We start from the raw sequence: 25,013 nt of genomic DNA, 5'->3' as shown, positions 1-25,013 counted from the left end.
TGACAAGACCAGGTGGTGCCGAGATAATGCAGGCTCTTAGTGGGAGTGGGTGGGACCGAAGTGGGGCGAGGTTGGCAGGGCACTCATCCCCATCCCTTCACACCCATACTCGGTATCCCCCACGTTGTCTGGGCCTAATCCTTAGGAAGAAAGTGACAGGGAGAAGGTATTAGTTGTTTTTATTTATTTTTTTTCCTTCCCTAAATGAGGTACTATCGGAAAAGTCACAGTTCTTTTCACAGTTATGGGTACTACATCAATAATTAGGTGTGGGAGCTCAATTAATTGGGTAGTGGTCTTGCCACTAAACTGTGCCTCCTTCCTCAGAACATGTTTTTTAAAAGCATCCACTAACGAAAACAAATATACACTCTCTTGGAAAGTAAATATGCCATTTACGGGATATTCTCATTTTACAGAACTTCTTGCACTACCTCTAAATTAGAAAAGGAGCGATTAAGGCCATGATGCCCGGGGGCTGGAAGGAACTGCAGTACATGAGCCCGGAAGCCACAATGAGTTGGGGAAGCTATGCCCCACTGACCCACTAAGGCTGTGCTCATGGCAAGGGAATGGCAGGGGTGAGGCTCGTAGAAAGGCGGATCTAACCACCCGCAGTCAGAGTGGGCTGAATCCGAGCAGTGCTCATGGAAACAGGCCTTTGCCTAATAGGGTGAGTGTGTCAGTGAGAAATTCAGATTGAGGCCTTCTGTTCCCCTGGTGCCGAGTGGTGCCAGGCACAGAGTAAGTGCTCACGAAATCCAAAATAAAAAGCTTTGAATGTGCAAAGGCAATGGGTTTTGATCCCATCTTCGACAAGGCATTTCAGCTCTCCCAGTGCCAAATATTCTCATCTACCAAAGGAGGATAAAACCAACCAGCTCCGAGGGTTGCTGTAAACAGTCATGAACACCCACATATATGATAAGCACAAAGCCAGGCACATAGTAGGTAGTTCAAAAAGGTTAACTTAAAATAATTTTCACAGGGTGTGAGGGAGAACTGGGGACCATATAAAATACAGGCTATGAATCAAAAGGAGGGCACCCCAATACTTAGGCCACGGGTACAGTCAACACACCTCTTTGGCAAGTCTTGGAACTATTTACAAGCTACCCAAGAAGCTCCTCTAAGTACTATACCATCAGGACTCAAACCAGTATTACTCAGCTCCATCAGGCTCCTTATCCTCCAGACTTGGCTCAGACAATCTTTTTGGCTAAGAGAATTCACAAACTCCCTCAGTAGGATGGATATTTTTAACCACGTGCTTCTGGCTACTTTGACAGTTCCCACGCACGGGTTCTGACAATAGTTTGAGGTGAGACCCAATACACATAACCTGATCCCCAAGGCAAGCACTTTGAAGGGACTATGTTTCGTCTGTATATGTAATTCTCCCGGTGGTTTCTTCCTGAAGCCACACTGTATCACAGTGACCCACCTGACGTTTGCCTCTCCCAACTAGGACATGACCTTTGTCAGCTTACTCCGTCTCTCAGCGTAGATGAGCTATTCTGCAAAATGGGGATAATATTGATCTTCTAGGACTGCTGTTGGAATTATAAGAGATCATCTCCATAAAGGTCTCATTTTAGACCTACCTGCTACCCAAAAGAATTAGCAAAAAGCAACATGAGTTAAACTTAGTTATAAAAAATCTGGAAGAAAAATGGGGCTTTTGCGCTAGAAGAGATCACAGTGAAGTATTTACATGAGAGAACAAGATTTAGTTAAGCCTTCCCTATTTATCATTTATAAAGGAAAAACAATCAATATACATTAACTGAGCAAAGAGAACAAAAACTCACATTTTTTCTTATACAGAATATCATATTATTGACCAAGAAAGCCTGAAATGAATATTACCTGACTCTGAACTAAATACTGCTGGGCTTGTCTCTATCGACATAGTCATCTTTATAGAAAACGGCTCTGGAGTGTTTGACGGCTTTTATCTTTCAGATGCTTGATGGTCCTGAGGAGCATCAAGCCCACATCTTATCAAAGAAAATTGAGAAAAATGGGGTTTGCCAAAGTATGATAGGCCACATCTGGGTTCGTCAAGAGAGGGTCATCAGAAACCTCAGGCTATTAAAATAACCTTTACACCCCCCCCCCATTGAAAAGATTATAAAAAGCCACTACTGAGGAAATAAAATGCAATAATTAGAAAATGTTCAATTCTGAAACTGGAGAAAGGCTTGGATAAAACTGAAGTCTGCTCAGCTATTTAATCCCCAGAGAAATTAAACATCAGGATGCTGATCACATGAGAGATAGAAGGAGACCTCTGCCCCTTCCTAAAAACGTTTCTACCATCAATCAGTAAAATGCAGAACACAGTTAAAAATCAATTGTTTTAAAAAAAAGTTTAAGTCAAAGGGATACAGGGCAGCAGTCCTTAACCTGAATTCATACTAATCACATTCAACACAGCATCTATCTCCTTATTTCTAAATAGCAACAATAAATAAAATAACAACAATAGTATCTATCTCCTTATTTCTAAATAACAAATAACAAGAAAAAATTTCTTGAGTTTAAATTTTAAACAATATTTGACTTCCCATTACTGACGTTAGTAACTTATTATAAATACACACACCCACACACACTATGCCAGACTCTAAGAGTTTTATAAGAACTAACCCATTTTAATTTTACTTGATATGAGGTCATTGGTGACCTGAACAAAAGCTGTTTCAGTGGAGAGGACGGGGCTTAATCCTGACAGAACACGGGGGAGAGGGGAGGGGAGCAATTAGATGGTAAATAGAGAGAACTCTTGAGACACTGTGTTCTAAAAGGGAGAATAAAAATGGGATAAAGGGGGATGTGGAAGTTTTGTTTTTAAGTCTGGGAGATATTATACCAGGTAAGCAAGCGTGTAAGAATGGCCAGTAGGGGTGTGCCTGGGTGGCTCAGTGGGTTAAAGCCTCTGCCTTTGGCTCAGGTGGTGATCCCGGGGTCCTGGGATGGAGCCCCACATCGGGCTCTCTGCTCAGCGAGGAGGCTACTTCCTCCTCCTCTCTCTCTCTCTGCCTGCCTCTCTGCTTACTTGTGATCTCTGTCTGCCAGATAAATAAATAAAATCTTTAAAAAAAAAAAAAAAGAAAGAAAAGAATGGCCAGTAGGGAAGAAAACACTGATGCGGCAGAGAGGAGCTCACTGCTGGAGGAACTCCCTGATGGCAGCAAGAAGGAAACTGAAGCCTCACCGTCTCAATAAGGCATTCCTTGACCATCTATCTAAAACCGCAATGCCTGCCACCTCACCCTCCCCATTCGGTCTCCCTTCTTCCTTTTATTAACACTCCTTAGTACTCATCATTAGCTACTGTACCACGGTATTTATCTTAACCTAGTTTACTGAAGGTCTACCTACTAGAATTAGAATGTAGGCTTCAGGACAGGGAGTTTGGCCTATTTTGTTGACTGTTGTAACCCCAGTGCCTAAGGCAGTGCCATGAAAAATACTGGTTGAATGAAGTCAGCTGGATAAGCAGAGTGGTTGGCGCTGGAGAGGACGGACAGTGCATCCACAACAGAGAAGCAGAGTGGAGGAACAGAGACCTCCTGCAAGTGACAGGTATGGTAGGGGCTCATGCCACTCTCTTCTGAGGGCGTCCAGTAGATATGTATGGAATTTCAGGAAAGATCATTTTCCCCTATAAGTCCAAGATGCTGTTTCACCGTCTCTGGTTTCAAGAACGGCCATTGCCAAATCTCGTGTAATTGTAATTCTTAACCTTCCTACAAGAATTCCTTTGCCTCTACCCCTATATTGTCAAATTTGAGGATGAAGGGGCTTGGTATCTTCTTTTTTTTTTTAACTTATCAAAAATTTTGAAATATCTATACATATAAAAGTATGTACATAATATAATCAACTTTCAAAAGAAAAAAACATAAGAATCCAAAACCCAGCACCCTAACTTCATGGTTGGCAAACCACAGCCTGAAGGCCAAGTCTGGCCTGCCTATTTGTGTAAATAGAGTTTTGTTGGCACACAGCCACACCCACCAGTTTACGGACTGTAAACTACAAGGTTGCCGTCCCCTAATTATAAGACCGTATGGCTTACAAAGCCATATTTTCTACTGGACCCTTTACAGAGTAGTCTGCTGGTTCCCTAACCACCCTCAAGAGAGAAAACAATATTTTTGATGTCCTTTATACGCCTCTTCCCAATTATACCATTTTCACTCCCTTTGAGGAAACTACTACCTGAATTTTGTGTTGATTGTTTCCTTTCGTCCCCCATGCAGTTTGTATATCCCCCTAAATAATACACCATTTAATTTTTCTTACTTGAATTTTATGTGAATGAAATCATACCGTTTCTTCTGTCGCTTCTTTCATTAGAGACCTAATCATGTTGGTGGTTTAGTTTTTTTTTTACGGATATAGTACTCCATTGGATGACTATACCATAATTTAGGGGTTCTCTGCTGGTAGTCATGCAGGCTCTGTCCAGGTTTAAAAAACAAAAGCAAATGGGGCACCTGGGTGGCTCAGTGGGTTAAAGCCTCTGCCTTCGGCTCAGGTCATGATCCCAGAGTCCTGGGATCGAGCCCCGCATCGTGCTCTCTGCTCAGTGGAGAGCCTGCTTCCCTTCCTCTATCTCTCTGCCTGCCTCTCTGCCTACTTGTGATCTCTGTCTGTCAAATAAATAAATAAAATCTTAAAAAAAAAAAAAAAGCAAAAAACCCAATGCTGCTATGATCATGATGTACATATATCCCACTACAAATGACCAGTGAGTGTGTATGTACACACACAAGCAGGCACGCACATTCAATGCTATCCAAGGATGGGATTGCTGAATTGTGAACGTACGGAAATAGTTTTGTGCCGAATACTTTTCAGCATAGTATGTGGATTCTCCAGTACAATTTCAATATAACACTTGACTTTGTAGATATTAAGTCTTTGCAAACCTAGTGTTTTAATCACTGTGCGTTTTAATTTGCTTGTCTAGGATTACTAATGTAGTTGAGCATCTTTCCACATATTTATTAGCCATTTCATGTTTCTTCTGTCAAAGCCTATTTGTGCTTTTGGCCAATGTTTCTATTGATAGATTTGTCTTCTGCTTTTTTAACTGCAGTAGTTCGTTATATATTTCAGATATTAATCCTGTCGGTGTTACATATGGCAAATATCTCAACTCCAGCTTGCGACGTGTCTTTTCATTCTCTGAATGGTATTTTTTAATGAACAAATATTTACAATTCTAATCTTTTCCTATATACAATGTATATTTTGGATTATTTGATTAAATCCTCCCCTACTCTGAGATCGCAGACATTATCCGTTTTGTCTTCCCAAAGTTTTAAAATTCTGTCTTTCACATTTAAGTCCTTGATCCATTTGGAATTCAGTTTTCATTGGGTGTAAGATAGAAACTGTCTCCCTTTTCTTCCCCATGTAGATAATCAGTTATTGAAAAATCCATCCATTCTCCCAGATTTTACAATGCCACCTCTCTTGCATATAAAAGAGCCCCCACACGGCCTGTTTCTGCAATATATATCCTATTCCATCAAGACTATTTGTGTATTCTTGTGCCATTACTAGCATCTTAATTACTACAGCTCTATAAAAAGTTTCGATTCTGGTAAAGCAAGCTTCCACAACCCATTTTTTTTCTTCAGGTATGTCCTGGCCTTCCTTGGGACCTTCCTGCATTAACTTCAGAATCAGTTTGCCAAGTACCGTGTAAAATCCTAAAGGAATTTTGAATGGAACTGCATGCAGTCTATAGATTGTTCTAGAGCAAAAAGACATCTTCAATACATTGAGTCTTCCTGTTCATGAACATAGTCATGCTTTTTCTCCAACTACTGGTGACCATATGAATTTTCCCTTTTATTTATTTATTTATTTATAAACATTTATTTATTTATTTATTTCAGACGGGGAGAGAGAGAGAGAGAGAGAGAGACACAGAAACCACACGCAAGAGTGAGCAGGAGGAGGGGCAGAGGGAGAGAGAATTTCAAGCAGATTCCCCACTGAGCATGGAGCCCAAAGCGGGGCTCAACCTAAGGATCCTGAGATCACAACCTGAGCTGAAATCAAGAGTTGGATATTTAAGTGACCAAGTCATCCAGGTGCCTCATGAATTTTCCCTTTTAATACATTAATGTGGTAGTTATAGTAATAGATTTTTCTAGTATTATCAACCTTACATTTCCGGAATAAATCCAACTTAGTTATGAATCATATTTTTTAACACATTTGCTACTATTTTGTTTAAAACTTTTACAGCTAGATTTATAAGCAAGATTGGCTGACAAACTTTCTTGTAATGTCTTCTCCTTGTGTGGTTGAATGTCAAGGTTATATGATCATCACAAGAAAAGCTGGAGAGTATTCTTTTTTTCTTTCTAGACTCCCAAGAAGACATTTGTCTAAGACTGAAATGATCTGTTCCTTGAGATGTTTGATAAAACATATCTGTAAAACCATCTGAGCTGAGTGTTTGGGGAAAAAATTATGTATTAATTCAATTTCTATAAATTAAATGACCGACTCGATTTTTCTCTTTTTGATTCAATTTTAGTAAGTTATAATTTACTGTCCATTTCATCTTATTTTTTAAATACTGGCATAACAGTAATAGTATTTTCTTAGTATTTTTAAAAATCTTTGCTACAGAAAAAAATCTCTGCTGCATCTGCTCTTTGTGCTTGTTGATTTATTCTTTAGTTCATTTTAGTTTTGGAAAAGAGCAGAAATAACTTTATGTGTTTAATCCACTACATCTAAACAAAAGAAATTACACAGAAGCTACATTCTTCCTTATCTATAAGGAGGCAGTGATAACAGAACTTCCTACATACTGATAGAGTGAAGATTAAATGAGGTAAGAGATGCAAAGTGCTTAGCACAGTGCCTGGTATGTATTAGGAGCTCAAAAACATCATGATCATATTATAGGGAATTCAAATTACACTAACATGACGTCTCTTTTTTGTTCTACTGAAGTTTAATACTCCAGTGCAACAGTAACTGGCTGTAGACTAGATTCTTTCAACTGTAGTTTTATTCTTTTTTTTTTTTTTAAGTTTTATTTAAGTAATCTCTACACCGAACGTGGGACTTGAACTCACAACCCTGACAGCAAGAGTCACACGTTCCTCTGACTGAGACAGCCAGGTGCTCCTCAACTGTACTTTGTTTTCTGACTGGCCTCATAAAGATGCAGTGATAAATCTGGATGGCAATCTTCTCATTCTCAAACTACCTGGGTGTTCAAGCCCTGAGATTATGAACTGCATTTCTAGTTTAAAATAGAATGCCAACACAAAGCAAGAGGTCTACGCTGGGATGTTTTCCCCTTGACGGCAAGGGCCACGCTTTTATCACCTACTACATGGTATGAGCCTGGCACAATCAAAAAATTGTTGAGTTCTTGACAAGCAAACAATACCAAAGAAATAATAAAATAATGAAGTTACAATGAAAACCATAAAGAAAACTAACAGCCTCACAAAGTCTTCACCATTAGGCACCTTGGATTCGTGGGTGAACCCACAACTGATTTTATCCACAGACTTCATTAGGGAAATTCTCACTATAAGAAGGTCTTTCTACCCTCTCTAACAGAGAGGTACCTGTTAGGCATTCCACTCCCAGTCAGTTTCTGTTTGCAAGCTTAACCTCAAAGGAAAAATACTACTATAAACAGATATTGAACTTCAGTTAATAACACACATACTCAATTATTTAGGGGGAAGTATACTGATGTCTGTGACTTACTTTAAAACGCATCAAAAAATACAATGGCTTGACGGATAGCATGTGAGATGGGCGGATGAATAAATATGTGCCAAGGCAAGCACAGTCAAGTGATCAGAATCTAGATCAGCTTATATAGGTATTTACTGTAAAATGATTTCAGCTTTCTGTGTTTGAGAATTTTCATAATAGAATACAGGGAAAGATATAAACTTGTATACCTGGCAAGTTAAAAAAAATGAAAATAAACAGAATACGAAAAATATTTCTATTATCCATATAGTAATAGTTGTTACAATATAAAAGACCTCATTCCAGGGGCGCCTGGGTGGCTCAGTGGGTTAGGGCCTCTGCCTTCGGCTCAGGTCATGATCCCAGGGTGCTGGGATCGAGCCCCGCATCGGGCTCTCTGCTCCTCAGGGAGCCTGCTTCTTCCTCTCTCTCTGCCTGCCTCTCTGCCTAGTTGTGATTTCTCTCTGTCAAATAAATAAAAAAAAAAAAACCAAAAAAAAACACCTCATTCCAATTAATGAAAAAAGCAAACAAAAAACAGGAGTCCTATAAGATAAACAGGAAAAGACACTGACAAAATATAAATGAGAAATAAACCCATGGAAAATATTCAGTAACCTCTAACCAAAGAAAAAAATAAAGCAAACCTGCCATGCCATTTTACGCCTATTTTATTAGCAAAATTAAAACACATATGCATAAATACACACAATTCTGGCAAGGCTGCAGGAAAAATGGAAACTCGTATATGGCTGGCAGCATTCAGTATAAACAAGCACAGTGTGTTTGGGAAGCCGTCTGGCAGTCCCCAAGTCACAGTGCTCAGGAGGTCCTTTGACCTGATGGTCCTAAGTCATTAGACTATGTACCTCCTCCACCAAAAGCAGCCAAAAGATGTTCAGTGCAGTATTATCTACTAAAGGATGAAGCTACGAACCACCTAAATGGCCACCAAGAGAAGAAAGCTTAGTAAATGACAACATATCAGTACAATGGAATATGATACAGACATGTAAAAAATGACAATGATGGAAACATATGTGAAAACACGCAAAGTGTTCATAATGAGACCAAATGGAAAATGATTTATAATTGATACTGAAGCTACAGGAATCAATGAAAACGTGCACTGGCACGGTAAGGAAATATGAATAATTAAGGAAAATGACACATTGAGGGGAATTGTGGCTGATTTCTTTTTCTAAAATTGTCTTTCATCTTCCCGATACGTCTAAGATAAAATAATTACAAAAGCCCATCTCAAGACTGTCTACTCACAGTGCTGAGTTTGCTGCAGACGATGAGAATCCGACGTTCATACAGCATACTGGCATACAGATGTAACATGTTGTTTACATCCACGGCTACAAAATATTCTGTCAGATTTCTCTAGGAGAAACAAGAAGGGGAGATTTGTGGCTTATTTCATTTGTTCTTATTACAAGCGGTATCTAAAAAAAAGGTCGGAGAAACAGAAGATAATTGGAAATCATGCTCTCCTCTGCCCCCGCTCTAGTCTTCCCACCTGGGAGACCGAATCCCACGCGCGTGTAAAATCATGAAATGCAAAGTTGGAAGAGACCTCAGAGATGAAGCACTTGTGTGTGGTGATTTCAGTTTGTGTGAGGTCACAGGTGGCACCGCATTGCCATGCCTTTCAGTTCTGAAAGGTGACCAGCACAGGAGTCTGCAATCTTACAAATGAGGAAACCAAGCCTCAGAGAGGGATGGCAAGACCAAAAAGTCTCATAAGCGATAAAGACAGGGCTGTAGCTCAGATGTTCTGACCCTGGATCCTAGAACTTTCCCCAGTGTGCCGTACCATAACATCTAGGCAAGAGAAAGGACCCAGGGACAAAATGCTTTTGGCACAGAGCCCATTTCTGTCCCAGAGATCCCACCCGCAAAGGCTAGGCACGCTCCTCTCTTGTCATCGCTGCTGGTGTCCCCCTTCTCCACCATTGACATTCTCTAAAAGGGCTCGGCTGGAATTAGAGCAATTTTGAAGATTTACAATTTCCAGGTATTTCATTCAAAAGGAAAAAAAAAACAACCAACAAATGAAAAACAACTGCAGACAAGCAGCAGGAAGCAGTGACAAAGCAGTGTTTTAACTAGCTTTTGTCTGTAGCCGGGGCATCATATCTTTAATTAGTACTATAGATTGGTACTCTTCAGATTTCAGAAAAAAACATAATGTGTTTCATTTCTGCAACCCTTTCTATACCCACCTGACTTTAATAATACACATGAATATGTTAATTTCTTCAACGTTACAGGTTTTCAATGCCTCACAATATAATCCTCTGAAAATAAAGGGGGTCAGGGAGGGAAGAAACGCTATTTGCCGGGGGTTGTGGTTTATAATGATGAAAGAGCTATAAACCCATAAATTCAAGTAAACCAGGTGGATTTTACATGCAAAATAGCATAAAGGGCTTTTCAACAATATTATGGGTTGGGAATAAGAATGGGCACTTATCTTATGATTTATTGTTGTTTGGCTGGAATACCAGGTTAACCATCAACCTTTATGAACAGTGAGTGAATTAAATAGCTCCACATACTACCTACCAAGTATCAGGTACCCTCTCAGGTTCTTCGTATGTGTGGTCTTATGCAGCTCTCACAAAACTCCAAGGAGGCATTCTCCCCTCAATATCCAGATAAAGTCTGGCAGAGAGTCGGTAACCAGCGGAGTCAGAATCTGGACTCAGATCCAACTTCAGAGCCCATACACTTTCCCTTACATTACATTGTCCCACTTAAGTATTTTTAAACACCTACAATATAAAAAGCTTTACATACATTATTTCACTTAATCTTGAAACCACTCCTTGAACAGGTATTATCATCTGTACGGACAAGAAGACAGAGGCAAGAGAGAAAACGAATAGGACCAAAGTTATATGTGATGTGGATCTTCAGTCTTGGGTGAGTTTGTCTCTAAACCTGTGCTCTTTGTTTATATCAATGCAAACAGGAGGTGAACGTTGGATTCGAGAAAGAAAGCATAGCATTGGAACAAAGCAGACTCAAAGTACTGAAAGAGAAAAAGTGTCGCTCTTAAGAATTGTTACCCCATTTACTGAGTAATCCTTCCATGCTAGACAATAGGTACTCTACAGGGGTCCTCTCCAATCTTCTCAACAACTCTGAAAAAGGCACTATCATCTCCATTTTATACATGAGGAAACTCAGGCCCAGGAAGGGTAGGTAGGCTCCAAAGGTCACCCAGCTAGAGAGGGCAGAGCCCAGTTCCAAAACCAGGTCTCCCGAACCCACCGCCTTTGCTCTAACCACCACACCAACCTGCCTCCTAACAAACTTGAGAAACAGAACGAGACTAACAAGGCAAGGCAGTGTGAATCAGTCAACGAGTGGGTCCCTTGCCCAGTGGACTGTGGAGTGCTGAGCTAATGATGTCAGGGTGGGGTTCGTTCTGAAGACCGTGACACGGCAGAACTATTCTCGCAAACAAAAATACAAGGCCCTCAGCTGAGCATTTCAGTAAAATGCTTAACTGCTGATGAATTACATAAATTTTTCTTTTAGGAGAGGATGGAAGTAAAAAGAAAATAGAAATGAGGAGCTTAAAGAAGGCCAGAAAGCCCATTAGCACTTTTGACAGATCCAAAGATAACTCTGAAGCCACCAAAACGTGGCCTCAAGAGTCTGCCAAGAAGCTTCACGCTGGGTAGAAATATGTTACACAGCTTGCCGTCCAAATAAGGAGACACAGCGTCAGAGACAAATCCTGCACCTTATTTTGGTGGGAGAAAAAAAAAAAAATCCCAAGGATACTTTTGTGGATGGGGAAGGAAACATTTCTGAAATCAAAACACCACTTGGTTGAGGCATAACCCCCAGGCCCAATCAGGTTCTGAAAGATCAGGTGCTTGTTCCAAAAACTCTATACAGGTATGTTAAAAATATGTAACATTTAGCCAAATTCTCTCTAAACTGTCATGTACTTTTTTTGGTATTTCTCATCCCATCTGTGCTGATTACCAAGATATTTGTGTCTAAACAGAAGCTGTCTTTCTTATCTGCTTCCTCCCCTGCCTCTTTCCTTCTGGGATGCCACCCGCCTAGGCGGGTGGGAGTGGGTGGGAGTGGCGACAGCCCTGGGAACTTCGCTCAGCCGTGGGAGCACCTGTGGGGCAGAGCAGGGCTTGGGAGCAGCTGTAGGGAGCATTTACAGTTTCCACCAAGCTTCATCTCTGAAGAAAACCCCTTGAAAAGAGGGGTCTCCTCCCTTGTACCTTAAGCATCGGGTGGCTTAAGCTACAGCAACCCTCAATTTTTCAAAGCTGCCGGAACTTTTCATACCCTCAGGCCTTTACTTCTGTTGTTGCCTCCTCCTGGAATGCTCTTCTCTTCCTTGAGGACACTCACTCCTGTTTCAAGACCCAGGTGAAATGCCACCTCCTCCTGGAAGGCTTCCTCGATTCCACGTTTGCCAAGCTTCTACACTTTGTGCTGGCATGGTGATTTGTCTCTAGCCTATAACCGCTCATTTACAAGTATGTTTTTGTCACTAGATTGAGGTCCCTCTGGATACAATGACACAGCCCATCATCTAGCAGTCTGATAAAAGAAGGAGCCAATAAGTAAAGCGATGACGGAAGACCTCAGCTCCTTAGCTGGAGTTTAGCAGCGTAGCCTAAGAGAGATGCACCAGCCTAAAAGACAATGCGGTGTAGCAGACTTAGTAATGGTGAAGGGCTCGTGGAAAAAGAACTGACACTGGCAATTCACAGTGTCAGGTGAAACAGCTGGGAGTTTGGGGCGGGTAGGTTGCTGTTTAAAGTATTTGTGGCTACACTTACTAAAAATATAAGAAGGGCACCGGGGTAGCTCAGTCGGTTGGGCATCCAACTTTTGATTCTGGCTCAGGTTATGATCTCAGACCTGCTTGGGAATTTCCCTCCCCCTCCTCACCTCTGCCCTTCCCTCCATCTTTCCCTCCCCCACCTCTGGCCCTCCCCTCCCCACCCCCATGCATGCTCTCTCTCTCTCTCTAAAAGAATAAAAGTATGAAGAAATAGGTAGTGTGTCCATCAGGTGATAGGGAGCGGGCTGCATACAGAAGCAGATATTCATTTCACAAGTCAGGTCATCATAGGTCTTACAGGTAAGACACGAGTGTAGGGAATGAGGAATAAGGGGCAGAGAGAGGGGCTCCACGGCACGCTGTCCTAGGCCAAGACTGAAGCCAGAACATACTGTGAACTTGTATTTCTAAGGGACACAAGGTATACTGTTCTCCTAGCACTTTGCTTCAGTGGGACTAAGTCTTCAACCTCCCATTTCTGTCACCTGTAATCAGCCCAATCAATAACCACTTTTTAAACTCCTACTGTGTGTTTAGTTCCATCCTGGGGGCTGGGCCTGCAGAGATTAGGTAAAGATGATCCCCATCTTCCAGGACTGTAGCCTGGGGGTGGGAATGGCATCAGTATGGTGTGCAAAGTCCCACGGTCCAGGCTACTGCCTAAGCAGGGCATGTTCAACCTCGCTGGATAAGATACGGGGGCAAAGCTGGGGAAGGCCTGACAGAGAAGACAGCGGATGTGGGCCTCCCAGCAGGGCTTCAATGGATGGGGGAGAAGCGTATTTCACACAGAGACAGAAGCAGGAGGAGAGAGGAGCTCCAGCAGGTCAGTAGAGTGAAGAGGAGGATACAGGGCGGCGGAGCTGGGTTCAGATTCAGTAGGGACTTAGAATTTCCCCACGGGTAAGGAGGAGCTGCTATAGAATCATGATACAGTCACCATGTGTTTCAGAAAGCTCCTCAGAGGTCCTATGGAGGATGCCCAGGAGAGGGCAAGCAGGGGGCAGGGCAATCCGTTAACAGGCTACTGCCATATTCTGGGAAAGAATGATTACAAGAAATAAACTTGACTTTGGATGAAAGCTTTGACTCTGGATATGACCGATTTCTGGAATCACAGGACCTGATAATGAATCAGAGCTGATTGCGGAGGGGGAGGAAGGATCGCAGGCAACACCCAGGCTTCCAGGTTACTGAGTACCACACTTATCCACCTGCTCAGTTTTTGTTTTTTGTTTTTTGTTTTTTTTTAATGGAACCTACTCATTTAATGAGGGAATCAGTCCTCCTTCTCAGGAGCCATGAATCCCGTAAGCACGGTGTTGCTGCTCCCCTGGTCTTGGGCCTGATGTCTTGGGGTAACGCCAACACGGCTAAGTCTAAATCTCTACCCCCTTCATTCCCTGACAATTACTTCTGTGTGTGACTCACCTACTGGGAAAGAAAATCTTGCTCAGAGCGACTATTTCCAATGTCCATGCTCTGAAGGGCTCAGTTTCCTCAGTGCCAGCACATTTTTAGGTTTGAGGACATTTCGTTTCTAGTCCCAGAGCTCAAGCATTCTTTCGGTCACATACTGATTCCGTGCCCGTGAGCATTCTCCTATCTGTATAACTTTTCATTGCGGGCTCTCTGCAGGACTGGGTGGCAGGGATGTGAAGCTGACCACTACCCAGGCTGGAAAGGGCTCAAGTTCAAAGAAGGGCTCTAGAAAACGGGGGCAGGACAGTCTGGAAGCTGAGTTTGGGAAGAGGTTGTGCCACACGAGCTTCTTAGCCTCCCCAGGCTCCCATTCATCTCATCTCTGCAAAGAAATGACGGTGAAGGTCCCGTCCAGATCTAACCCTCTGTGGCTCTAAATCCAGACAAAGAGGAGGGGAAGGCACCTGGCAAGCCTCATTTCCCCCAGGAGAAGCCCCATAATGGCTGCTCGCTTCTAGCTGTCCCTGCTGGCTCTTGTGCCAATCCAGGTGGCTGGGGACCTCAGGCTCACTGTGATCCACGCCCGGGGTGAGGAAGCAGGTGGGGGGTGGGGGGGATGGGCCAAGGATGGGAGGAGATATAGTGGGGCTTAGAGAAAAAGCGTCTTAGGTTCAGTACCTTAGGGAAATGAGATAATCCCCAAACCAAAGAACCGACTCTAAGCTGGGTACTCCTTGGAGCCTTCGAAACAGATGCTAGTCCGCCCCACGGTCTGTCATTTTATTAGTCTTTGTGACTTTCAGCTTCATACACAGTACAGATGATAAAGACTTACTGTACTGTGTCTGGAGGAGGCTTCTAAGGCGAGAGGCTTGGTTTTGCCAGTGGGTCTTATTTCCTGAAATAACTCCCGCTTAGATTATTTTATCATAATGTAAACCTTTAAAATCCTCAATTGATTTTTTTTTTTTTTTAAGAATTTAGGTTACTTTAGTTGTGTGGGATTCTTAAAAGAGAATTATAAATTTGCATTCTAAAATAATCTGTCTGAGAAAGAATTCCACAAACTCACTTAAGCAATCACATCAGAGAAGTATATTATAGGAAAGAAGGCAGGGTTTACCCGGAGGTCAACTTTTATCCCTCCGCGTGAATGGAAAAACCATTAGAATAAACAATTACCTGACAGCTCTTAGAGCAACAATGGAATTCTCGACAATCTCAGTACTCGATAGTAGGTTTTCTACCACCACCTCAACTTTGTTTATTTTTGAAAGTCACTATGAGTTCATAAATCTTTTCTATATCATGGTACATCTTGTGACAAAGTGGAGTCTGGGCAATGTTATATGTAACTGGCCATTCTAAATGCTTTCCTCGTGTCATTAACCACTTGGTATGACACTGACCAGATAATTAAGACAGGTTTGTTTAATATTCCAAATGAAGGTCGATATGATTATCCATTAATCAAAAGTAAACTTCAAAACCTGGCTGCTAAAAGAGAATCCCTTCTACAAACCGGTTTACAACGTAATTATTAGTACGTATCTGTTCCTGATCTGTGATTTCTTTTTTAAGGCAGGTCAACTGTTTAAAATTTATAAAGATTTATGCTCATTCACTCCTACATGTGTTATCTTCATCGAGAAAACCCTGATGAACAATTACATAGTGACAGTTTTTCAGTGAAAATGAAGAAAATATTTTTACGCAAAAATCGTAAAAATAATGAGAATTAATTTCAATAGCCATCTGAAAGTAGAAAGATTGTCTACATTTGCTTTTCATTAACGTCTTGCAGACATACTGGCTGAAAAGAACTGCTATTTTCCCTTTTCCTGGGGGTGGCTGCTTTGCTCATTCATTCATTCATTTACCTAATCATTCAGTCATTCCATAAATACATATTGGCAATCTCCTATGTTCAGGGTATAGTGCTAATGATAGAGAAGCAGTGATGAAATATTCATCTCATCATGGAATAATCTCATTATGGAAGGAGAAATGACACTAAAGAAGTTCACAAAATTAATTACAGAATTTAAACTGACGATGGGCAATTTCTTAGAAGGGTGTGGGGAACCATGGAGTCGGAGGCTCAAGACCCAGCAGCATCTCAGTCAGTGCCGGGATCAGACTGACCTGAGTGTGATTCCCGGTTTTTGCATTTCCTGGCTAGCTGACTGGGGGCAAGTTACTTCAGGTCTCTGGGCTTCATTTCCTCTTCAGAGCAGGGATAATAACCACATGCTAAGGCTGCTGTAAAAATTCCACGATATAGCAAATAGTGCCCGATACTAGCTCCTTTCTCACTTTCTTACGTTAACCATTCTCCGAAGCTGTCCAGAACAACCTGATTCTCTGGTGACAGAATGAAGTTCCATGTGCCAAAGTCCTTTCATGGACTTTGTCCTGGGTGATTCAGATGGTTAAGCCTCTGCCTTCGGCTCAAGTCATGATCCCAGGGTCCTGGGATCGAGTCCCGCATCGGGCTCTCTGCTCAGTGGGGAGCCTGCTTCTCCCTCTCCCTTTGCTGGTCACCCTGCTTGTGCTCTCTCTCTCTGTGTGTGTCAAATAAATAAATAAAATCTTTAAAAAAATCCTTTAAAAAAATAAAAGAAGTCCTTTTGTGGTCTTCTTTGCTTATCCTCTTAGTTTAACATGTCTCTTAGAGGAGATAATCAATAAATGTTTACAGAACCTCCCACATGATAGGCACCGGAGTCCTGGGCTCCATTCTCTGCACCATTTCCAAGCTTCAGAAATTCTGATGTCAATGGTACCTGCTAAGAGACTTGTGTGGTCAAATATACACTCCACGAAAGGACAAATACTGACGTTCACAACCAAGAATGTTAGCAAAAACCCAGAAAAGACAAGCTCTGTGCAGTAATGTGCCCTGGGCCTGAGCCACAACTCAGACCTCAAAAGAGGTTAAGATTAGAACTGTAGGAAAGCCAAGAGAAGGGAAAGAAAAGGACCATCAAAAGTAGCATCTCTCTTGCACCAAGCACTGAACCTGGAACTTTACATTTAATTCTTCATTTGTTCCTCCCATTTTTCTTTATTACATAAGGACGCTGAGACTCAGAGAATATAAGTAGTCCAAGGTCCCCGAGTGGTAGAGCCCAGTGCCTGGCTGTCTCCAAAACTCATGTTCTTTCCACTACAGCAAACTCTATCATATTAACAACCCCATGGTTATTGCTTGTTTCAATTTGCAATGCAGCAATTTAGTCATTTTAAATTAATCCTTGAAAAATCACCAAGAGATTAAAATGCAAATTTCAACAGGGCTGGAGCTCAAGACTGATTCTATGTCAAAAATCACACAAATTGGTCCTACAAAAGTTCAGATTCTCCTTAGAGGAAAAGCTTTCCTGCTTCACTTCATATCTGAGATATGAAAAATAATTTTTTGCCTCTTTCCTCATGAATATCAAAAGTCAACTGCAGGGAGGCAGGCGGGTGTAATGAAAACAAAATGCTTTGGTTCCTCACCAACCTGAGTCACTGCACCTCACTTAGGTGCAGACCTTGGGCTGGTAACCTCAGGTCTGTGAGCCCTGGGTCCCTATATAGAAAATGGGGCTCACGTCAACCTCTCACAGAGGAGCTGTAAGAATTTAAATGGAGCCATGTATGTTAGGAGTCTGACAGATTGTTTTTATTATTCCCGCTTAGAAACAAACAAGGCCAGTCTTTTACCGATTTGCAAAGGAGGATTTAGGGGACAATGGGTCATACACAGGGAATTGGTTCATTAGTGGTAAAACCAGCAAAGGGAATGCAAATTTTAATGGTGGGGGCAGTGCCGACAGGAACTGGAGCTGGGGCTATGAAAGAGACAGTCCCCCCGCCCCACCAAACTATTTCTAATCTCCGTTATGGCAGTTCTAAAAATTAGCAAGAAATTATCAGAACTTTCAGGTACCTCATTTTAAGTTCCTAAGGAATTCTCAGTCCTTCAAATTAAAAAAAAAATCAAAATGATGAAACTAACCTAGGCAATAATTGTTATAACATTATTTATAATAGCAAAACATTAGAAACAATCTAAATGTCTATGAGTAGGTGAGGCATAGTTAAAACCTGTAGGGATTTCTAGTAAAATAGGGTAGATTAAACACACATATTTGTCGTCTCTCTCTGATACCGTCCATCTCTCCCCAACAAGCCCCTAAGGAAAGTCACAGTGAAAGAATTTTAAAAGACATAATTCCCAAAGAAACAGGAGAAAAGACATTATTGAAAGAGAGATGTCAAATTTTTAGAAGCCAGAAAGCAGAAGTTACTAAAGAAAAGGTTCTCAACCCGGGTCATTCACCCTCAGGAAGACATGTGGCAATGTCTGGAGACACTCTGGGTTGTCATAGCTGGGAGGGCGTGTGCTGCCATCCTAGAGTGAGTGGATCCCAGGAATGCTAACATCCCACAACGTAAAAGACAGTGCCACACGACAAAGAATGATCTGCCCCAACATGTCAACTGTGCCAACTGAGGTTGAGAAACTAAAGGAGGATGACTTGGCAGCCCACAAAGGGCAGAGCACGAAAGCTGGGACAGAGGGATAGGATACACTCGAACCCAACTCATACCACGCAACTCCAAAAGGTTCAGGAAGTGGAGACACACAGAAGCTTTGAAGGCTGGAGGAAGAGGGCCAATAGAAACAAAACTCTTCTCTCCTAGCTCACTCTGCTAGTTAACTGGCCTTCTGATACTCCTCCAGCAGAAGAAGTGTTTACTTTCTAGAGGAACTGAACCAGAAAGGTGTGGGGACACCAGGTATAGTTAAGGACAGGAGACAAGGCATGAAGTAAAAAACGGGAAGGGAGGTTGAAAGACTACATGCTAAATGTTGATATCCCATAACTCGCCACCCCCATTAAGCTTCCAGGACGATGGTACATGAAGCTTATGATCACTGGCAAAAACAAAACAAAAAACAAGACGAAAAAATAACTGACCAGTTCCAAAGACAAAATTCTGATACTGACATTTGAGAGCCCCCTAAATACACCCCTCTAAGTAACCAGGCCTCTGAGCCATCATCTCCAATAAAGGCCACAAGGTAACAAGCCCCATTCATGAACACAGAGCTTCCACTTAGCTTTTCAGTGCCCTCCGTCTTAAATAGGGCAGGACAGGTGCTTGAGAAAAGCCTCTATTATTGTAGATACAGAGTGAAACAAAACAGGAGACAGGAAACAATGAAGAAGAAAACATGCAGAAAGAACAATTTTTAGGCCTATGAACGAGACTCGAAGAGACAAGAAAAAATACTGCATTCATGAAACAAGATGCCATTAAACAATAATTTATTGAACAACACCAAAAAGCTTAGGTATATAAACAATGATAGCAGAAGAATTTCAAAAGGGTGAAACGATTTGTTGAAGAAAGCAGAGAAAAGACTGAAAGAGAGAGAGAGAAAAGTATGGGATCAACATAGGATCCTACCATCAAGGCCCTAGAAAAAAGGGAATAAATAAAGAATCTTTTCAAAGAAATAATGTGACACCATTTCCCAGCTATAAAGGACATGAGTTTCTAGATTCAATGAGCCACCAAGTGCCCAGCATAGCAGATGAAAAGGACAATTTCAGATACCAAAGACATATTAAGGATTCTAAAAAATAAATCAGCAATCAGGATGGCTTATGAGTCAACAGAGCTAGGTCTTCAAAATTACGAAGGCAATTTCCAGTCCTACCCAGAGGAGAAGAGTCATTTTCAGTGATGCAAGGTCTGACCATATTGCCTCCAACACAATACTTTTTCAGGAAACTGCTGGAATGTTTCACCAGAATAAGGGAATAAACAAGAAGATGTGAAATCAAGGAACTCCTACTGGACAAAAAGTTGTACAAGAAAGAAAATGTAATCATAATTGATTGTCTCATTCTGCATGCTCACAGAATTATAAACATTATGGATTTAAAATTTTTTTCTGAAGATAGGGGGAAAATGGGGGAAGGAAAACATGTGACTGAGAAGTTATCTTTTACAGGAAGAGAGGCTCAGAGACAGTAAAAGATCTAAACTCTCAACTTCCACAGGAAAATCAATAGGTGATATTTGAAAAAGAAATACTAAGAGCACCTGGGCGGCTCAATCATTAAGCATCTGCCTTCGGCTCAGGTCATGATCCCAGGGTCCTGGGATCAAATCCCGCATTGGGCTCCCTGCTCAGCGGGAAGCCTGCTTCTCCCCCTGCTTGTGTTCCCTCTCTCACTGCCTCCCTCTGTCAAATAAATAAATAAATAAAATCTTAAAAAAAAGAAAAAGAAAAAGAAACGTTAAGATATAGTGATACGTGCATATTAGTTTAAAACATGGAAAGAAATACTCAACTGCTAAAATCTTGAAGGTAGCTGCCTCTGGGAGGTGGAAAGTAAGGAGAAGCTGAAATTTTCATCAACAAATATGTGGTACTATATGATTTTTTTTAAAGCCATTAATATGTACTACTTTCATAAGAATAGTAATACCATTAAATTAAAAATCATTAAAAGGGGATGAAGTAAATCAGTATGGACAGGTTTTAGGGTACATTTTAAAAAGTGAGTTGCAAAACAATAGGAACAGTATCACATGTCTAAGGAAATGTCTACAACATACACAGGTACTCACACTTATAATACTGTAAATACATAGAGAAAGGTCTAGAAGGACATGCAAACTGGAGGGAGAATGGGACCGGGGTGGGGAAGGGATGACAGTATTTCAGTTTTTTCTATACGTATTCTTATTTAATGGTTTTTACAACAAAGATATTTTGTAATGAATTTTAATGACACCAGTAAACATCCATTATATGTTGTCATTTAAAAAGCACTGATAGAGGGGCACCTGGGTGGCTCAGTGGGTTAAAGTCTCTGCCTTCAGCTCAGGTCATGATCTCAGAGTCCTGGGATCGAGCCCCGCATCGGGCTCTCTGCTCAGCAGGAAGTCTGCTTCCTCCTCTCTCTCTGCCTGCCTCTCTACCTACTTATGATCTCTATCAAATAAATAAAATCTTTAAAAAAAAAAAAAAGCACTGATAGAAAGGTATGTATGTACTTGGTATGAACTCCATTTTTTTTTTAAGATGCAGTTTCTAAATTTTTCTTTCTTCTTCTTCTTTTTTTTTTTTAATCAAAAGGACTCTTTTATCTGAAACAAAATATTACCAAGTTCCCAATTTAAGCGGACAGGAATGAACCGGCAATGAATAAAAGCCAGAGCAGGGACCCCACGCTCTGGTCAGCCACCATCCATCTCCCCCAGGCCATCCAGGGTCCTACGGCAACCTCAAGGCTCTAGGCCACACAGTGTAGAAACCACTATTATCATAAAGAATAACTTGGAACGTGACTTTCTCTGACATATTGGATTATAAGTGATTTTTCTTTTGCTGTTGTTTAATACATATACACATGCCTCTTCTACAATTTGGAACACTTTACATAATAATTTGTTCCTTAACATGCCTATATAACCACCCAAACCTCACATACTTGTAGCAGCAAGGTGTAGAGATGGTTAAAAAAGCTTCATTAATCTTTTCAAGTTATGGTTCTATATTTATATTTCCTATTTCTTAGGCTGACTTCAATCACTTATATTTTTCTGGAAAATTTTACCTTATCTCTATCAAATTTATTGCATAACTTTAAAATTATTTTATTATTCTTTTCAAATATTCGGTTTTTTAAAAGTCTTATTTTTCAGTTCTACTTTAACAATATTTCTAAGTAAAATTATAATTAAATGCTTCTAGTTTTGGCTTTTTGGTTGCTATTAATTTTCCAGGTTTTTTCTAAGATTGTATTTATTTATTTAGAGACACAGCCACACAAGGGGTAAGGAAGAGACAGAAGGAGAGGGAGAGAGGAAATCCCAAGCAGACTCGGCACTGAGCTTGAAGCCTGATATGGGGCTCAATTCCATGACCCTGAGATCACGACCTGAGCCGAAATCCAATCAGATGCCTAACTGACTGAGTCACCCAGGCACCCCTCATTTTCCAGCTTCTTGAACTGAAAGTCAGGTTCGTTATTTTCTCAGGTTCTTATTTATTATAAACGCATTAGAAGCTATCAGTTTCCCCCTGAGTATAGTTTTGGCTCATCCCTTAGGTTTTTGTTGTTTAGTATTCTCGTTGTCATTAATATCTAAACAACACACAATTTCAATGTTTTATCCCCTTTGACCCAACCACTATTTCAAGTAGATGGATATTTTTAAAACTTTTAACATTAATTTCTAGTCTTATTTTGTTGCCATGAAGAGACTGGTCTGTCAGACTCTGAGTTTTTCTATTTTAAAATTTTCAGTGTGATCTGATACATAGCCAATTTTTATGATTGTCCCAGGCATTTGAAAATAATCCTTCGACAAACTGCCTTTTGCTATTTGTCCATGGTATGCCCCTACTTCTGCTCTCTCAGAGGATTTTTCTAATTCTTTTTGGGTTCCTCCACTATCTACTATTTATTGACTGTTAAGTTTCAGTAACCATCTCTTTTAAGTTGTGGAAATCCCTCAAATTTTCTGGCTCATGGGAGCTTCTTCTGGAATTACACGGACATTCTTCTCCTTAATTTTATAGTTCTTTTGTCATTTCCAAGGAATATTTTGGAGATGAAGGGCAAAATAATGGGCTCAAAGTATAGCATAGTGTGTGAGAGCTCAATCTCTAAAACCAAAAGACCAATATCTGAATTCTAATTCTATTACACCTTTGTGGTAGGGCCTTGAATATGTTACTTGAACTCTCAGGGCCTGTTTCCAGATACAAAATAATAATTACAATAGTAACTACCTAAGCTTGTTAAAAGAGGCAAATGAGAAAATGCAGGTACTCACTGAATTCATCATGTCACACAGTAGCATTAGCTATTGTGGCTGCAACGGGAACTATGCTCCAAAGTTTTCATTACTTAATGTAAACAAAAAGGAAGCAGTGTTTTCCACCAGTGCCTGATCATAAAGATTATGGATATATTTTACACTCCCAACTAAGATAGTTATCTAGCATAACTCTGTAGTCTAACTTCATTAATAACACATGATTACTTGACACTCCTAATTTGTCTGACTATAGACAAGTTATAAAAGAATTTCCTTTCTGTGAATCTGTAATGGTTACAAGGAAATACACCACTTACTCCAGTACTTTAAAAAAATAATCAGGTAGATACCCAAAAGACTTAAAAGCGGGGACTTGAACAGATGTTTGTACACCAATTTTCATACCAACATTATTCACAACAGCCAAAGGGTAGAAACAACTCCTGTGTCCATCAGTGGATAAACAAAATGGAGTACATTGTATGCACACAACAGACTACTACTTCATCTTAAAAAGGAAATTCTGACACGTGCTATAACATGGGATGAACAAAGGCATGATGCTAGATTAAATAAGCAAGACACAAAAGGACAGATATTGTATGGCTGTACTTAGAGTAGGTACCTAATCAAATTCATAGAGAGAAACTCAGGAAGAACAGCGGTTGTCAGGGGATGGGAGGAGGGGACATACAGGGAGTTGTTTTTTAACAGGTACAGAGTTTCCAATTGGAAAGATGAAAAAGTCCTGCAGACGAATGCTGATGATGACTGCACAACAACGTGAATATATTTACACCAATGAAATGTGCATTTAAAGACGGTTAAAATGGTAAATCCGATGTTATATATATTTCGCCACAATTTTTAAAAAGTAAACGGGCCTCCATGGTGCTGAATCTATATTTAATTCTGCATAGCACTACATAATCTGAGTAAAACATCTTGAAAATATGTCTTAAGGCCAGATACACAATTCAGCTTGTTCAGAGGCCAAACCTTACCCTCTGCTCCCCCAGACTCATGTTCCTTACTCTTAAACCTTTGCCGGGGGAGGGGTGGGTGCAGTCCTCACACTTATACCCCAAAATACTTTCTTTTACGCTCTTCAAAGTGGATATAGAAATGTAGTGTAATTCCTTGAGTAAATCTATCCTAATAAATCTTTATAGGGAAGTTCTTTACATAGAAACATTTTATTTACAACAGCAAAAACTAAAAACCACCTAAATGTGCCACAGTGAAGGGAGAGCTAAGTAAACTACATAGCAAATGGAATTATTGCACAGCCAACAAACAGGATTCTATGAATGAGATGGAAAAACGCATGTGTGATCAGTGATTTTAACTATGTAAAAAAATACGTGTGAAAAAGACTAACATGAGGCATCAACATGTTAATAGGTGATACCTTTGAGAAGTACGAGTAATGATCCTTCTTTATCCTTAGAATTTCTCTGCTTTTCAAAGATTCTCTATTTGTTTTTTGCTTTTGCAATGCATTATTTTTACTATGGGAAAATATATCCTTTTATTTTCTTTTAAAAGTAAATAAAAGACAAAGAAGAATAAAAATTTAATCCTCCCACCCCCAGCAAGTACTCACATTCTCGGGTATGCTGGGAAGTTCTCTAGTATCAGGCACAGTAAAATAAGAATGCTGGAAAAGAAAAGCAAATGCTATTTACTTTTGCAAAAATATGCAACAAGAATATTATTCAGAAATCAGGTAAATGATCTGAAGGTAGTTCCTCACTCAGATGAGGAAACGGAGTTTCACTCACAGGAAATGACTACAGAATATTTTCTTTGGATAATGCTGGGTTACAGCCAGACACATTAAATCACCAGTTCGGTAGACGGAATTCTTTTCTATGAGAGATGAACTTCTTCAGGAGATATAAATGAACAGCTCAAAGAGGTTAAAGGCTAAATTCCCCTACAATGTTTGCACACTTCTGAACACATGAAAGCTGCAGGCTTCATAATTTCTTGTTCAATGAGGCAAGTGGCCTCGAGGGACCAAGTATCACTAGGTTTGCTCGGCAGTGGTCCTACCAACCAAACCTGCCATTTCATTTTAGCATCTGAGATTATATCCACACAAGCTGCAGGCACTATCTGCCCCCAAAAGCCCAGGTGATGTTAAGGA

The 25,013-nt window shown here is 40.6% G+C and overlaps 1 protein-coding gene across 5 annotated transcripts in view; it reads right to left on the bottom strand.

Annotated features, from left to right (window-relative positions):
* The window catches only part of DENND1A (DENN domain containing 1A), a 493,090-nt gene that overhangs the window by 233,077 nt on the left and 235,000 nt on the right, over positions 1 to 25,013 (bottom strand). For all 5 annotated transcript variants that reach the window (XM_046022048.1, XM_046022043.1, XM_046022046.1 and 2 more), the window contains 2 exons: positions 24,468 to 24,521; positions 9,040 to 9,150 (listed from right to left, as the gene is read on the bottom strand). In XM_046022048.1, the coding sequence (XP_045878004.1) occupies positions 9,040 to 9,150; positions 24,468 to 24,521 (165 nt within the window). The remainder of the gene's footprint in view (positions 1 to 9,039; positions 9,151 to 24,467; positions 24,522 to 25,013) is intronic.

This window comes from Meles meles, chromosome 11, assembly GCF_922984935.1.
Source record: "Meles meles chromosome 11, mMelMel3.1 paternal haplotype, whole genome shotgun sequence".
NCBI classification, from domain to species: Eukaryota; Metazoa; Chordata; class Mammalia; order Carnivora; family Mustelidae; genus Meles; species Meles meles.
Note: the sequence above shows the minus strand (reverse complement) of the source record. Positions and strands in the feature narration are given on the sequence as shown.